Below are 18,700 nucleotides of genomic sequence, written 5' to 3' on the forward strand. Positions count from 1 at the left end.
CATATATATATATAAATATGTACAAGATCTATATAAGGTAAACTATAAAACTCTGGTGAAAGATATCAAAGAACTAAATGAATGAGTGGAAAGATATTCCATGTTCATGGATAAGAAAACTCAATATTGTCAAGTTGTCAGGTCTTCTCAACTTGATCTATAGATGCAATGCAATCCCAATCAAAATCCTGGCAAATTATTTTGTAGATTTCAACAAATTGATTCTAAATTTAAAGGGAGAATCAAAAGACTCAGAATAGCCAACACAATATTGAAGGAGATAAACAAAGTCAGAGGAGTGGCACCATCCAACTTCAAGACTTACTATAAAGCTATAACAATCAAGACAGTGTGGCATTGGTAAACAATAGACAAATAGATCAATGGATCAGAATAGAGAGCCCAGAAATAGACTCACATAAAGACAGCCAGCTGATTCTGACAAAGGAGCATAGGCAATATAAAGAAAAGATACTATTTTTTAAAATGTTGTTGGAAGAATTGCACATCCACATGCAAAAAAAAAAATCTAGACACAGATATTACATTCTTCGCAATATTTAATAATAATTGATTGTAGACCTAATGTAAAATGCAAACCTGTAAAACTCCTAGAACATAACAAAGAGAAAATCTAGGTGACCTTGGTTATGAAAATAACTTTTAAACACAACACCAGAGGCACAATGCACTAAAAAAAAATTGATAAGCTGGACATCATTAAAATTTAAAATTTCTGCTCTGCAAAAGAGAATGAGAAGATAAACTATAGACTGGGAGGAAATATTTGCAAAAGAGATATCTGATAAAGAACTGTTATACAAAATATACAAAGAACTCTCAGAACTCAACAGTAAAAAATTGAAAACTCCAATTTAAAAATGAGCAAAAGATGTGAAAGGACACCTCACCAAAGAAGATACACAATGGCAAATAAGCATATGAAAAGATGCTCAACATCATATGTAATTAGGGAACTGCAAATTAAAAATAACAATAAGATATACCACTACCTATTTATTAGAATGGCCAAAATACAAAATTACTGACAAGAACAAATGCTAACAAGGATGTAAAGCAACAGGAACTCTCATTCTGTGCTGGGTGAATGCAAATGGTACAGCCACTTTGAAAGGCAGTTTGGCAATTTCTTACAAAACTAAGCATACTCTCACCATGCAATTACACAGTCGTGATCCTTGATATTTACCCAAAGGAACTGAAAACTTACATCCATACAAAATCCCACACACATGTTTATTAATCACTGCCAAAAGCAACCAAAATGTCCTTCAGGAGATAAATGGATAAATAAACTCTGGTACATCCAGACAATGGAATATTATTCAGAGCTATCAAGCCATGAAAAGACACAAGGAAACTTAAATGCACATTACTAAGTGAAAGAAGCCAGTCTGAAAAGGCTACATAATATATGATTTCAAACATGTGACATCCCAGATAAGGCAAAACTATGAGGGACAGTAAATGATCATGGGTCGCTAAAGGTTAAGGGGAGGGAGAGATGAATAGGTGAAGCACAGAGGATTTTTAGGGTATTGAAACTATTCTGTATGACACTGCAATGGTGAATACATGTTGTTATACTTTTGTCCAAACCCACTGAATGTACAACACCAAGAATAAGCTCTAATGTAAACTATGGACTTTAAGTGATAATGATGTGTCAGTGTAGGTTCATCAGTTATAACAAATGTACCACTGCAGTGTGGGATATCAAGAGTGAGGAATGTTGTAGGTGTGTCAGGACACTTGGGAGTACATGGGAACTCCCTGTACTTTCTACTCAGTTTTGCTGTAAACCTAAAATTGCTCTAAAAAAAGGTTATTAATTTCTTAAAAAGTAATTATCTTCTCTTCCATCTAAGTAGTCTTACTCAAATAAATATCAACAACCAACCATGTAAATGCCTTTGGAGCTTCAAAAAGTAAATGATGGGGATTGGATTTCAAAATGTATTTCTCCTCATATATCTATGAATCGATTTCTTTCAACTTCTTAAAAATAGTTTTATGCCAGGAAGAGATCTACTCTTTTATACAGATTTTCATTTATAAAATTAAAACCTTAACTCATAATTTTCAAATCATCTACAATTCTAAAAATAGTAAACACATTATATTTTCAGCAGATATGAGACAAGAATTTAAATTTTCATATATAAAAATATAGCTTTAATCATCCAATTTCCAGACTGAATAAAGTAAATGGTCACAGTATTTTAGAAGTCCAATAACTTTGAAAAGGAACAAAATAAAAATGAAACAAAAAACTTTTCATTATATACACCTGTCTAAATTTTAATTTGCTGCTAATTTTTAGTCTTAGTAATTATTACTACCAAGTAATTACTACTACCCAAGAATGACAAAAATAAACAAGTCTTGACAAGACTGAGGAAGAAGAGTGAAGAAAAATGAAATATCCTCATGTATGTAGGATCAAATTTCTGTGACAAGAATTTGTTCTTCATTCACTCATTCATTCACTGGACATTTACTGAACACCCATATAGTGCCAAGCACTGGAGTAAGCACTAGAGATACAACAGAAAAAGGATAAACAAGATTCCTGACTTCTTAGAATTTATTCCAAGTGAGGAAAACAAATACTTTTTAAAGTAAACAAATACATAAATAAAATGACAGTTTTGTACTGTGAATAAGGAATGACCTACTTCAGACAGGGTGATCAAGAAAAGCCTTTCTGAGGAGGTACTATTTAAACCAAGTCCTGAAAACTGAGAAGGCACTAGACACAGCAAGAGCACAGGGTGAACAGAGTTACAGGCAGATCAAAGTTCAAAGTCTTGTTGCAGGAAAGAACTTAGGGTTTTTTAGGAACTGCCTGAAAGGTGATGTGATCAGAGCACAGGCGTGAGAAGAGACTGCCGTGATGTGATGAAGAGGTAGACAAGGTCAAGATTATGTAGGGCCCTCACAGATGTTGGTTAGTATTTGGATTTAGCTCTAAATGCAGTGGGAATCTATTCAAGAGTTTTAACCATGAGAATAACCATGAGGATTCAATTTATGTTTTACATCATTCTGGCAGTGTATAATAGATTACAGGGTACAAACATCAGCTCAAACAAGAGATAATGCTTGGGCTAGCTTGGTAATAATAGAGGTGGAAAGAAATAGACAACTTCTACATACATCTTCTGTTCTATCTGAAAAGAACAGTCTTTGCCCACATCCTTAGAAGTCCTTTGATCATGGGAAAATTTCCTGAAAAAGAACTGATGGCATCAATTATCTCTTTATATGTGTGAAGTTCAGAGAAGAGAGAGAAAAAGAGATGTGATTTAAATCTCAGCTTGGCCCTATCCTAAATACAGAACATTACACGAGTTACTCAACATCTATGAGCAGCAGTCTACTCATCTGTGAAATGGGAATAACACCACCTACATCTCACAGAAGCATTTATAAGGTTTACATATAAATGCTGGCAATCTGCCTACATATTTTGTTCACGCATAGATGCTCTACAAATGTTAATATTCACCCTCATTCCTGTAGTAACAACATTTTCTAAATGGACTGAGTGGAGAAGGAGATATTTAATACCAAGGAATGCATTTCTGATAGTGGAATTTCAGGCATGGGAACATCAGAGTACAGGAGATATTTTGAGGCACAGAAGCATTCCCTGAAACCAACTGTTTACCCTACCTACCATGACATAAAGGAGCTTTCATATTACTGTAATATTTGTAAAATACTTGATCTTCAGAAAAATAAACAATTAAATACTAATGAATGCTGTTTAAAATACAAAGGTAGTTAATGCACTCAAATAGGAACCATTAATGTCAACTACTGTAAAGCTGACAATGGGACAATAAAATACTATGTATTTGAGTAAGCAATAATTATACCAATATTTCTGTAATAGTCTACAGACAAAAAAAGTCAAAGCATGATTTCCATTAGGGCGCATATTAGAATAAGTTCCCATAGCAGCTAGGTAAATTTGCCATTTTAAAATTAACACTTAAAAAGCTGATATTTACTTAATTACTAAAAAATAAGACAATAGAAGATAGAAGGCTTTTAGGGCTTAATACCATTAATATTATACACATAAATGACATTCTATGTAGTGGGGCTCAATATAATTAGTTCCAGGGTTTATCTAACTTTCATCTTCTTAAAATTACTGAATTTTCAGCATTTGAGATAGTAAATCTTTCTTCATATATCTATGATAACATATTACTAAATTTGTAAGATTTTTATTAATTTTCATTAATTTCAAATTAAATACATTAAGTTTCCTGAGATATATGGGATATGCAGAGGAAAAAGCAGCATGATTTTCAGAAGATAAAACTGAATAAAAGGGACTCCCACCCAGATCAACATCATAACACAAACTGGAAAGAATGTTTCTTCATTCATAGTAGCTGATTTGTTTGTTCTACACAACAGATGCTTTTGTTTGTTTACTTAGAGAAAAGAGAAGATAAAGGAGGGAATATCTAATACACAACATGCCTATATTAGTTAACATAACTTAACAATAAGTAGTATGAAAGGGAGGGAGTTGCGGTCTTAGAAAGGGCATTATATATCTGTTTTTCAAGGCATCTGAGAGAGTGCTTTATCCATAATTAATATTCAGCTGAGACACACCAATTTGGCTACATGAGATTTGTAAGACTTGTGTCTATTCTTTTTTTTTTTTTTTTTTTCATTTTTATTTATTTATTTATTTATTTAGTGACCGGTAAGGGGATCGTAACCCTTGGCTTGGTGTCGTCCGCACCGTGCTCAGCCAGTGAGCGCACCGGCCATCCCCATATAGGATCCAAACCCGCGGCCTCGGCGCTCCCAGCACTGCTGCACTCCCAGCGCCGCACTCTCCCGAGTGAGTCACGGGGCCGGCCCAGACTTGTGTCTATTCTAATTGCTTCCAGCCCATGCTATACCTGCTGTTAAATATTTTTATTATCACTAAAACTATAGTCTGCTGGCCTGAAATTGCACCCAGTGGGCCTGGACTATCTCCCTCAGGGTCTCTAGATCTTAAGGTTCCATTCATAGATACATATTTGTGCATGTGCGCACACATGTGCTCCATATAGGCCCTTGTCCACTGAAGTCATGCAAAGAAACAAAATTGTCAATTTCAGCACATTTCTATAATTCTTTATTAATATTTGGGATATGCTTGCAGATTTTAGAGTAGCCAACCAAGTACAAATTACACTAGAAAATGGGGCCAAAGTAGGAAAAAAACACTGTAATTATGTTCAAATCCAGGTCCTTCTCTTTAATTTTATGATCTGTAAAACGAAAACCAGACGATTTAACTCACAGAGCTTTTGTAAGAATTAAATTACATACTACATATCATAATATCTGTGTACTAGACATATAGGTGATGAAAAAATGCCTACTGAAATTGGATCTATTCGATATAGAAGACAATTTACATTTCTGGGCTCACAATTTAGAAAAAAAATAAAACCTTTAAAAGGCAGGCATAGACACAATTAAAAGTTTCAAAAATAAGACCTAATGAAATCAATGTCATTTCACCTACAGAGGAAAAATATCACAGCCATTCAGTTTGTCGCCTTCGAATCTAACAGAGCAAGAGACGAGAGGGTTAAGATGAAGAACCAAGAATTTTGGCTAAATAAAAGGAATTTCAAGTGTACATTATTAAAAACTAGAGAATAGTAGAAATATGAAATATGTGAAAAGATAGCTTCTGGAATCTACAGATTACTTCAGTTTGTAATGATCATCTTATCTGAAGACTGAGCAATTCCTCAAATCTGTTCTAGACCAACAATTCCAAAGAGATGCAGAAAAAGCTGGCATTCAAGAAACCGAAGTCATTAGTAGCTCCTGCTGCTAAGATTCCATGTAGCTTATAACAGCCCCTTCAGTAACTGGGGCCTCAGTTTTTTCATTTGCAAAATTAGATGGTTTGATTGTGAGTCTCTCTTCATTATTAAAAAATACGATTCTAGTTTAATATGGTTTATTGCTGACATATATGAAAGAATACAGAGGTAAGCCATGGGAACACTTCAATGATTACTTACACTGAGGTAGCGCAGAGGCGCAGTGGCATTGTTACAATGCAGTAAATTACTATTTTGATGTCGTAAATAGTATACTAAGTAGTCTGAAATGTTTTAAGCCACTTGACAAGTTATTTACAACCAAGAAACTACCTATCTAGGTCACTAACACATGAAAGAGCAATCAAGTAACAATTATACATTCTAATGCATAGCACCAAAACACCAAGCTTGTCTTTTGAAGGTCATTTTGAAAAACAGAACAGATATTTCTCACATTATGTTTTGCTCATGACAATAAAAATATTTGCATTCTCAGAACACATGGAAATTAACAATGAGAAGAAGAGATGCTAAAATGTGTTATGCTGCAGAAGGATTAATAAATTCATGTCTAACATACCAACCACATACTCCAGATAAAGAAAATATGATTTCCATTCATCTACTAGTAATAGTTTATCGTAAAAGTACTTGATATTTTCACTTAAAGATTAACTCACCAAATAGAAGCAGTTTATGAAACATGACATGAAACTTAGTGATTCAGAGCTGCCTACTTCCTCGACGAAACTAAGATGACATGCAGAAAAACATACTCATATAAACAACATGCGACCTTGGTCATTTTATTTTATACAAACTAAATTTGATTTCCAATTTCATATTCTGACACTTAGCAATAAAAGCACTTTAATTCTGAAAGATTTTCTTTAAGGTCACTATAAGTATATCCCACGTAAGTATTAGATTTTTACAGATTATTTAATTTTTAACTTCAGTTACATCATCAATACCTTTTGGAAAAAAAAAAATCATAAATGCCCATATCTTACTCTCTCCCTAAGAAAACTAAAAACTTTGTAAAGAATTAAGCTTTCCTCCAAAACACTTGCTTTATAATGACTAATTCACTAATAGGCAGAAGGCTCAATGAATGTAGAATACATAAATTACACCATAGAGGAAATTACTGTCTTGGTAAGAAAAAGTGAGTATGTGAGGCAGAGACAACTTAATCTACTCTTTTGTTATAATATGTGGTAAATAGCTATCTCATTTAATCAAATAATCAATAAATAATATCTTTCTTTTACTCTTACAAGAAGTATTTTCATTTAAGGTTATAAATTAAATATCTATAAAACTGATTCTATGAAATTGATTGCTTCAACTCTGAGTACATGTAAAAATACCAATACGACTGGGAGAAAAAATAAAATAAAACATCTGTGTTACCACAGTCACTATTATTTACTTGTAAGTATCCAAAGCCTTAGGAACTTTCTAAAAATGCCAAGAGAAGACATGCCTGTTGCAAAGCTAAACTATGCATTCCATGTAGTATTGTATAAACACATTTATCTTTTTATACAAATACCATTTATTTTCTTACAATAGTCATTCATAGCCCAATTTCATTTAAGTATTATAGAAGCATCTTTCAGTGGATTACATCTTTTAGACAATATGAGAATCACGTTATAGAAATAAATTTAATAATCACTCAAAATAATTATTAACTTTGTGAAATGGAGAACACATCCGCAAAATTACCTGACAAGCAATCTGCACGAGGTAGACCAGCTCTTTAGATTCACAGCCATTTTTCATTACTTCATTCTGTTCTTCTGAAAGTGAAAGCTACATCACATAAGAAAGAAGAAAGGGAAAGAAGTCGTGATTAATAAACAAGAATAAACTAAGCATCCAATAATACCTGGACACTCACATCAACTTAATGTAAAACATGCCTTGTATTAGAACTCTGTTGCTTAACACAGATAAATGAAGAATTCAGAATTTCAAAAAATATGTATTTCCAGGAATTGTCTTTGTAGCTTATATGTAAACTGGCTCAACAACATAACAGCAGTAAATAAAACATGTTCACTAAAAAGCAGGTCCTCACTTTCTTAATTTATTTATGACATATGTGAAAGGAAGGCATTAAACTGGGCACCGAGAGACAGCATGACTTAACAGTTTAATGGAGCTCAGAGTCTATTACAGAGATTGCAAACCAGCTGCCCAAAGAACAGGTTAGGCTTACAAACATGTTTAATTTCAGACTCACCATGTAGGTTTCCATATTGGATTTTATTTTACGTTTATTTGAACCAACAGCCAACATGTGAAAGCTGAGAGGTATCATATGAAAAATACAGATCTCTGGCTTCTATTGAAAAACCAGAATAGTTGGGAATACTGGGCCCACATTCTTACCTGGGCAACAACCGGCTACAGCTCAGATGTGACCATCATCTTTAAATGAGGTATACACTCTCTAAGAGTGTTTGCCACAGAACTGATGACTCTCATTTTTTGCCTGCACCTAGGCTAAGTGTTAACTGCCATTCGTCATGCTGCCTGCTTTATTATTTTTCTTATACACTCCTTGCTTTACTCATTTATGTTACATACCTGCTCCATCTTTGGATGTGAATTTGCAAACTCTGTTCCAGAGATAGACAACCCTGAGTTCAAAAGTGTCAATAATTGGTTATGTAATCTCTCTTTTGGAAAATGGGGATGATATAATAATACCTATTCTCAAGTTTGTGGGTATTAAATGAGACGATGCATGGAAAGTGTTCCCTGGCACTCAGTAAGTACTTAATAAATGTAACATACCATTATATATTTCTTGTAATATTACAAGAAGTAAAAGGTTCATAAAGATATATTCTCTATTTAGGAAAACAGTGCCACTGGAAGTATTTTTTTTAATCTTCAGATATTAACTAGAAGTTCACAAGATAATTATTCTCATACTAGCCACAATAAGCTAAATTAACTAAAAAATCATAGTTTAAAAAAAAAATTAAGGGTGAAAAGAAACCTAAATGAACTAAGTTTCAGAAATCAACAAGACTTATGAGACAGAAGAGACTCACATATGTGCTTGGCAGAGATGCAAGAGGATAAAGAATCTACCTTAGGGTAAGGAGAAACCAGCCAATCCGTGAATGACTGCATGTAAACTAAAGTGAAAAACTAAAATTACAAGGAGCACCTAATAGCGGAGAGTTGACCCCCACCCATCAACCAATTCTCATCAACAGGTACAACCAATTCCCATCAATAAAGGTACAGTGTCAGGACACCAAAGGCTGGAGAAGAGCAGTAGAACTGAGAGAGATGAGCCTGTGGAGTGTGGGGAGCCTCCCCCAAGCTGAAGGCAACTAATCTACTCTATAGACTGGGAGCCAGGCAGTAAAAACTGACAAAGGACAGAAGAATTAAAAGATAGCCCTCTGAGGTTCTTAGACATTCAACAACTGAAGGCTGGAGGAGGCCCAGAAAAGCTGAGAGAAACCCCACTGAGACATTCCAGGCCTTCATAGAGTATAATGCATCAACCCTCCAAGATGTGGGTTAGTGCAGAGAAGAGAGCTTTCCTGAGGCACAGAGAGCTAGGAAAAAGGACTGGAGAGCAAAGAAAATGAGCAACTAGGCTGTAAAGCAGAGAGGGAGAATGTGCTCTCCCTCAGTTCAGTAGAATGGTAGCTTCATGGTAAAGCACAAAGACATCTTCAGCATCTCTTCAGTCTTCTGTGAAAGAAATCCCTGGACCTTACCCCCCAAATATTTATAGGTAACGATAAACTCAATAGAACTAAAGCTGCCACAAAGACCAGATCTATATCAAATACATATCAGCTTGATTTAGCCAATCTAATGAACTGGAAGAAGATGCAAGCTCTTTCCTATAGATAAATAGCATTTACTTCAGTCTCAGCCATCTTTTATATAACATATTTCACATAAAAATTATAAAATACAAATAGAAGCAAGAGAATGACTCGTGTTCAGGAGAGGAAACGGTAATCTAAAGCAGACGCAGAAATGGGCCAGGTGTACAAATGATAAGAAAGAAAATATAAATCGACTATGATAGAGACGCTAAAATTTAGTAGGAAGGTAAAAAATACGCAAGAACACATAGGAAAAAGATGACTCTGGAAAGATGGCAGAGTAGGAAGCACCAGGAATCTGTCTCCCCACCTAGACAACAAGTGCACTGGCAGTAGCTGTCTGATATAACTATTTGGAACTCTGGAATCTAGTGAAGGGCTTACAACTTCCACAGCAAGGTTTGGATGGAAAACTGCAGTTCATTTTGGTAAATATCAGCTCTTAACATACTAGTCGGTATACATACTCCAATCCCAGCCCTGTTGCAGGAAGCTGAGAATGTGTTACTGAAGTAGCATACACATACATACCTTGCACATGCCAGGGTAGGCAAAAAAACTCCCTGCTTTTAAATATCAGAGATCTATGCTGTGATTACCGATCACTGCTTCTAACCACAGAGGTGCAAAGAGGTGCGTGGCCATTGTTGTTGCACCTTCCTGCATTACTGCAAGCCTACGCCCCCTCTGGCTGAGTGACTTCTTGGGGACTTAAAGGGCAAACACCCTTCCCCTTTTCTGCCCACCCTTTATTTTTCTTATTTTCCTCTTTTGGGAGACACAAACAAAAGACCAGGACATACAAAAGCATCTGTATATATGGGGAAAATTAGAAATTTATTGCACTTGCCCAGGGAAAGGTGCAGGTTCAGAAAAGACCTGAGAAAACCTAAAAAGAAACTAATAATAAATTTAGTGGCTGAAAAGTATGATAACTGAAATGAAAAATTCACCAAAGAGATTCAAAAGCAGCTTTGAGCAGGCAGAAGAAAGAATCAGTAAACTTGAAATAAAACAATAGAAATGACTGAGTCTGAGGAATAGAAAGAAAAAATACTGAAGAAAAATGAACAGAAACTAATAAGTCTATGGGACACCATCAAGCAAACCAATGTATGTATGTGGGAATACTAGAAATAGGAGAGAGAGAAAAAGGGACAGAAAGATTATCTGAAGAAATAATGGCCAAAAACTTCACAAATTTGATGAAAGACATAAATATAAACATCCAAGAGGCTCAATAAATTCCAAGATGAATCCAAAGAGACCCACACCAAGACACATCATAACCATACTTTTGAAAGACAAACAGATAATCTTGAAAATATCAAAAGAGAAGTGACTTGGCACATACAAGAGATCCTCAATAAGATTAGCAGGCTTCTCATCAGTGACTTTGGAGGCCAGAAGGCAGTAAGCCAATATATTCAAAGTGCTAAAAGAAAAGAACTGTCAACCAAGAATTCTATAACTGGAAAAACTCTTTCAAAAATGAGGAAGATGTTCCCAGATAAAGAGCATCCAAAATTAAGCCATTTCTGAATAAAGAAAAGCTGAGAGAGTTCATTTCCACTAGACCTGCCCTAAAAGAAATGCTCAAGGGAGTCCTGCTAGGTAAAATGGAAGGACACTACATACTAACTCAAAGCCATGTGAAGAAATAAGGATCTCAAGAAAGGCAAATACATGGGCAATTAAAAAAACTAGTATTATTGTAACAATGGCTTCTTTCTCCACTTTTTGTTATCTATATGCTTTAAAAAAAATTAGTGTAAAAGCTACTATTAGTTTAACTTTGGTTTGTAATTTCACATTTTGTTTCCTACATAATTTAAGAGACTAATGAATTTAAAATAATTATTAGTTTACCTTTGGGGCAAAAACATGTATAAAGATGTAATTTTGTGACATCAACAACGAAAAGATGAAAGCATGAAGCTGTTAGAGGAGCAGAGCTTTTGCATGTAACTAAAGTTAAGCTGGAATAAATTCGAATTAAAATGTTATAACTTTAGGAGGTTAAATATAATGCCCCAGGTAACCACACAAAAAAGCTACAGAATATGTTGAAAAGGAAATGAGAAGAACACTTAAATATTTCACAGCAAAAAACCAACTAAATACCAAAAAAAAGACATTAATGCAGGAAATGAAGAATGAACAGCTATAAGGCATACAAAAAAGACAGAGCAAAATGAGAAAAGTCAGTCCCTCCTTATCAGTAATTGCTTTCAATGTGAATAAATTAAACTCCCCAATCAAAAGACAGAGACTGGCAAAATGGATTTAAAAATATGACCCAATTATATTTTGTCTACAGAAGATACACTTTAAATCCAAAGACACAAATAGATTCAAAGTGAAAGAATGGAAAAAGACACCCCATGCAAACAATAACCAAAAGAGAGCAGAAGTGGATAAATATTAATATCACACAAAACAAACATCAAATCAAAAAAAGTTAAAAGAGACAAAAAAGACTGGTGTACAGGCAAATCCAGGAATCTATAATTCACAATAATTTACTGCATTTACTTTAAATGACTAGAAGAGAGGAGATCAAATGCACACATCACAAATAAATGATTAAGTTTTATAATGATGAATATGCTAATTACCCTGATTAGATCATCAAACATTGTACACATGTACTGAAATATAACTGTGTACCCCATAAATATGTATAATCAATGTTTCAATAAAGAAAACTAAAAATATATAAAAATAAAATAAAAACTAAAGAGACAAAAAAGGATATTACTTATTAATAAAAGTTTCAATACAGCAAGAATACATACAATTAAAAATATTTACATACCTAGTAACAGATCAACAAAATACATCAAGTAAAAACTGACAGAATAGAAGGGAAAACAGACAGTTCTACAAGAATAGTTTGACACTTTAATATTGCACTCTCAAGAATGAATGGAATAACTAGACAGTAGTTAAGTAAGGAAACACAATAAATCAATTAGGTCTAACAGATATACAGAGCACTCTACCCAACAACAGCAGCACACACACTGTTTGAAATGCACATGGGACATTTTCCAGGATAGACCATATGTTAGGCCACAAATTAAGTCTCAATAGATTTTTAACAAATGTGACACAAAGAATCTTCTCTGACCACAACTAGAAAATTCATAAATTTGTGGAAATTAAACACTCTCAAACGACCAGTAGCTCAAAGAAGAACTCAGAAGGGAAATTAGAAAAAGACAAAGAGATGAGTGAAAATAAAAACACAACATACCAAAACATCTGGGACGCACAGAAAGCAATGCTAAAGGGAAAATTTATAATACAAACACTTACATTAAAAACAAGAATGTCTGCAAATCAAAAACCTAACTCTAAACCTTAAGAAACTAAAAAAATAACAAATTAACCCCAAAGCTCGCAAAAGGAAGGAAATGACAAAGATTATAGTACAAGTAAACAAAACAGAAAATAGAAAAACTAAATAGAGAAAAATCAATGAAAGCAAAAATTGGTTTCTTAAAAAGATCAACAAAATTGACAAACTTTTAGCTAGATGAACTAAGAAATAAAAGATTCATATTACCAAAATCAAAAACAAAAGTGGTAGTCATTACCAATTTCACAGAAATAAAAAGGATTATAACAGAGTACTATGAACAATTGAATGCCAAAAAATTAGATAATCTAGATTCAATGATCAAATTCTGAGAAACACAAAATCTACCAAGACTAAATCATAAAGAAATTTTAAAATATGATTACAATTAAACCTATTAAGAATATTGACTCAGTAATCAAAAATCTCCCAACGAAGAAAAGACTTGGACCTGATGGCTTCAAGGTGAATTCTCTCAAACCTTGAAGAATTAATGCCAAATTTTTTCAAGCTTTTCCAAAAAATTGAAGAGAAAAAAAAAAAACTCCTTAACTCAATCAGTAAAGCCAGCATTACTCTTACCAAAGCCAAAGACAGTCCTTGAAAAGAAAACTACAGACCAATATCCCTTATGAGTTTGTAAAAATCCTCAACAAAGTACTAGCAAACCAAATTCAGCATCATATTAAAAGGATTATACACCATGACCAAGTGAGATTTACTCCTGTTATGCAAGGATGGTTCAATGTACAAAAATCAATGTAATATACCACATTAACAGAATGAAGAGGCAAAAACCATGTGATCATCTCAGTTGATACAGAAAAGCACTTGGCAAAATTCAACACCATATCATGATTAAAAGAAAACACACAACAAACTAGAAATAGTAGGTAACTTTCTCAACAGAATAAAGACCATAAATGAAAAACCCATAACTAACATCATACTCAATGATGAAAAACTGAAAGTATTTCCTCTAACATCAGGAACAAGAAAGCATGCCTGCTTTTACCACTTCTATTCAATATAATAATGGACATTCTAGTCAGAGCAATTAGGCAAAAAAAAAGAAATAAAAGTCATCCAAATTGGAATGAAAGAAGTAAAATGATCTCCATTTACATATAATGTGATCGTATATGTAGAAAATGCTAAGGATTTCACACAAAAAACCTGTTAGAACTAATAAACGAATTCAGCAAATTAACAGGATTAAAATTCATAAAAAATCAGTCACATTCCTAAACACTAACAATGAACAATCTGAAAAGGAAATTAAGAAAAATAACATCAAAAAGAATAAATACTTAGGAATTAACTTAACCAAAGAGGCAAAAGACTTACACAATGGAAACTACAAAACACTGCTGAAAGAAATTAAAGTAGATATAAATGAACAGAAACACAACCCATGTTCATGGATAGGAAGACTTAATATTTTTAAAATGTCAGTACTACCCAAAGTGATCTACAGATTCAATGTAATTCCTACCAAAATCCCAGTAACATTTTTTGCTGAAACAGAAATACCCATCCTGAAATTTATATGAATTCTCAAGGGACTCTGAATAGCCAAAAAATCTTTAAAAAAGAAAACAGAATTGGATGACTCACATTTCCTAATTTCAAAACTTATTACAAAGCTACAGTAATCAAAACAATGTGATACTGACACAAAGACAGACATATAGACCAATGGAATAGAACAGAGAGCCCAGAAATAAACCCTTGAAAACATCAAGGGTGCCAAGACCGTTCAATGAGAAAAAGGACAGCCTTTTCCACAACTGGTTCTGAGAAAACTGGGTATTTATATGCAGAAGAATGAAGTTAGACCCATACTTAATATTATATACAAAAATTAACTCAAAATGTATCAAACACCTAAATTTAAGACCAAAAGTTATAAAAATAGAAAAGAACCTTCATAAATTTAAGCAACATAAAGACATTCACAAATAAAATGGAGAGAATTTATCTCCAATAGACCAGCCCAACAAGAAAAGCTAAAACAAGTTCTTCAGGCTAAACATAAATGGTACCAGATGAAAACTCAGAACTGCAGGAAGGAATAAACAGTACCAGAAATGGTAAGTACAAGTAAATATAAAACACCTAACTTCTCAACAGTAACAGATGGAATAGTTTAAGAATATCTTCAAATTGAGAAAAGAAATTTACCAAGATTTTATTCATACCTAAACTATCATGCAAAAATTAGAACCAAAAAAAAGCATTTTTCTGACAAAAACTGAAAGAGCTTCCACCAACAAAACCTCACTAAAATAACTTCTAAAATATGTACTTGAAAAAGAAGGATTCCAGGAGAATAAACTGATTATAAGGCAGAAATATTGAGCAAAGAATTCAGTACATAAGTTTATATACCTAAACAAATTTTAACTGTATAATAATATTAAGTATGAGAGATAAAAATATAGAACTGTCCTACTAGAAAACAATAACATGAAAGACAAGAGTTCACAGTTAAAATATTCTAAGTGCTGGTATTATATGACAGAAGCTATAGAGATATGGATAAACTTTTGACATTAAATTAGGTATTTAAATTTAAATTTTAATGGTAGTCACTAAAAAAAAATAGGAAAACTATACATAACTTCCAAACCAGAAGGAGGGGAATCATATTTTAAAATGCCAATGACCACAAAAGAAATAAAGACTAGAAATAAAATCAATCTTCCTAGGAGGAAGGAGCAAAGAGAGACCACGCTTCGAAAAAACAACAAATGGTGTCAACAAAATGGTGAAGTAGGCAGCACCAAATTCCAGTCCCTCCACAGAAACATAAAAAAAAAATAAGCAAATTCTCTCAGAACCAACTTTCTCAGTACTCTGGAAATCAGCAAAAGGTTTTTAACAACCAAGAGAACACTGAATCAGGAAAAGGGCCACTTTGAAATGTAGAAAGCTTTGTGGAATTTTTACTTGTCCTTGCCTCAACCACTCCCTGGCTCAATAGCAGTCTTGATGATGGTAACCCTCATCCCCAGTGTGGGACCCTGGCTCTAAAATGAGCAGACAGACCTTATTCACAAACTATTGTGGTTGTCTCTTCTAATCTGTCTGGAGGCTACCTGAAGGACTGATGCAATGTGCTCACCTCTGTTTCTCCTAACACGGAACTTGCTCATTAGGGAGGAAAAGCAATAGCACTGCTCAAAAACATAGTAAGGCAAACGAAAACCTACAGCCACCTGGAGCAAAAAACTACAGTTGAGACATAAAGTAGACACCCCAAGCCTAGGATGAAAAGCTTAGGAGAGAGGTTCTTTGGGCAATTAGAACACTCAAAAGTGCCTGTGTATACTAGGTTATCTAGAAAACCACCAAAATACCCAGGGTTAGACATATTCACCAAAGAGCTGAGAGTTCCTAAGCTTTCACCTCTAGCTGACCCCTAGGCTAAGTACAGGAAGAGAAGTCTAAGGTAGACTGGTAAATAGCACAGCTTAGTGTTAAATGAGGACCCCAGTACAGAGGAAACCTGCAAAGACTAGAGGAACTTGCTCTTTTGTTTAGTTGATTTGTTTTTATTTTTAGCTCCTAGCATTCAAGAAAATCCATGATACACTACCTAAACACAAGCTAAAGAAAGAGAGGCTTCAGTAACCACACATGACAAGAGTAAAGTATGGGCCATTCACAGGAAAATAAATAAATCAACAGAACCATCCCCGAAAGTTCAGATATGGAACTTAACTAGACTTTAAACAAACTGCATTAAACACACTCAAAAAGGTTAAGGAAATCATAGACAAAGAATTAAGAAAAATCAGGAAAATGATGCATGAACAAAATAAGCATGTCATTAAAGAGACAGAAAGTTTAAGAAGGACCCAAACAAATTTTGGAGCTTAAAAGGACAATAACTAAAATAAAAAATTCACTAGAGGGCTCAATAGCAGATTTAGGCAGGAAGAAGAATTTTTAAAAATTAAACAGTGCCTAAGAGACCTGTGGGATACCATCACGTAACTAACAAATGCATTATGAAAATCCAAGAGGGAGAATGAGAAAGGAGAAAACATATTATGTGAAGAAATAATGGCTGAAATAATTCTAAATTTGATAAAAGACATGAATTTACACATTCAGAGTTTTCAATTAATTCTAGGTAGGATGAACTCAGAGACACTTGCATCAAGACACAATAATCATACTGTTGAAAGAAGCAAGAAAAAAGCAACTGATCACAAATTAGCAATCTTCAATAAAATTAAAAGCTAGTTTTTCAGCAGAAACCTTGAAGGCCAGAGACAGTGGGATGATATTTAAATGCTGAAAGGAAAACATTGCCAAGTGAGAATACTATATCCAGCAAAACTATCCTTCAAAAATGAAGAAATTTAAACATTCAGAAATTTTAAAAAGCTGAGGGTATTGACTAATGCTAGACCTACCCTATTAAAAAAAGCTGAATAGAGTCCTTAAGGTTGATATGAAAGGACACTAGACAGTAACACAAAGTCATATAAAGACATAATGATCTCCAGTTAAAGTAAATACATGGGCAAATATAAATGCCAGTATTACTGAAATTTTGGTTTGAAACTCCACTTTTTGTTTTCTACATGACTTCAAAGACACATGCATAAAAATAATTATAAATCTGTTATTGGGTACGTGATGTATAAAGATGTACTTCATGACATAAATAATTTAAGAGAGATTGAGCTGTATAGGAGTAGAACTTTTGTGAGGGATTGAAGTCAAGGTGGTATAAATTCAAAATAGACCATTAAAATTTTAGGGTGTTACATGTAATCATGATGGTAATCACAAAAAAAAAAATCTATAAAATGTACCCAGAAAATGAGAAGGGAACCAAATGTGCACTAAAAATTAAACTAAATATGAAAGAAGGCAGTAATGGAGGAAATGAGGGGCAAAAACCATGATATATATAGAAACCAAACAGCAAAATGTTAGAAATAAATCATTCCTCTTTTAGTAATTTGAATAAATGTAAATGAATTAAACTCTGAAACCGTAAGGCAGAGATTAGAGAATAAATTAAAAATAAACATAACCCAACTATGTACCATCTACAACAGACTCACTTTAGATCCAAAGACACAAAAAGGTTGAAAGTGAAAGGATGGAAAAATACGTTCCATGTAAATAATAACCAAAGAGACATGGGTGGCTATGTAATATTAGACAAAATAGACTTTAAGTCAAAAATTGTTACAAGAGACACACACACACAAAAAAATTATATATTGATAAAATGGGGAAATTCAACAAGAAGATATAATAATTATGAACATATATGTGTCAAGCATTAGAGCCCAATATATAAAGCAAACAGAATTGAAAAGAGGAAAAGGTAGCTCTACAACAATAACAGGTGACTTTGACAAACTTCTTTTAATGTTGGATAGAGAAGCACCTTTTCATACGCTTACTGGCCATCTATGTATCTTCATTAGAGAAACATCTATTCGAGTCCTTTGCCCATTTCCTAATTGGATTTTTGTTGTTGTTGAGTTGTAGTTCTTTATTTATTTAGGATATTAATCCCTTGTCAGAAATATTATTGTAAA

General features: G+C 33.5%; 1 protein-coding gene across 1 annotated transcript in view; it reads right to left on the reverse strand.

Moving 5' to 3' along the window:
* Positions 1-18,700, reverse strand: part of ARHGAP32 (Rho GTPase activating protein 32) — a 350,041-nt gene that overhangs the window by 112,873 nt on the left and 218,468 nt on the right. The window contains exon 6 of the mRNA XM_063094353.1: positions 7,623-7,709. Within this exon, the coding sequence (XP_062950423.1) occupies positions 7,623-7,709 (87 nt within the window). The remainder of the gene's footprint in view (positions 1-7,622; positions 7,710-18,700) is intronic.

The sequence above is a fragment of the Cynocephalus volans genome, chromosome 4 (genome assembly GCF_027409185.1).
Source record: "Cynocephalus volans isolate mCynVol1 chromosome 4, mCynVol1.pri, whole genome shotgun sequence".
NCBI classification, from domain to species: domain Eukaryota; kingdom Metazoa; phylum Chordata; class Mammalia; order Dermoptera; family Cynocephalidae; genus Cynocephalus; species Cynocephalus volans.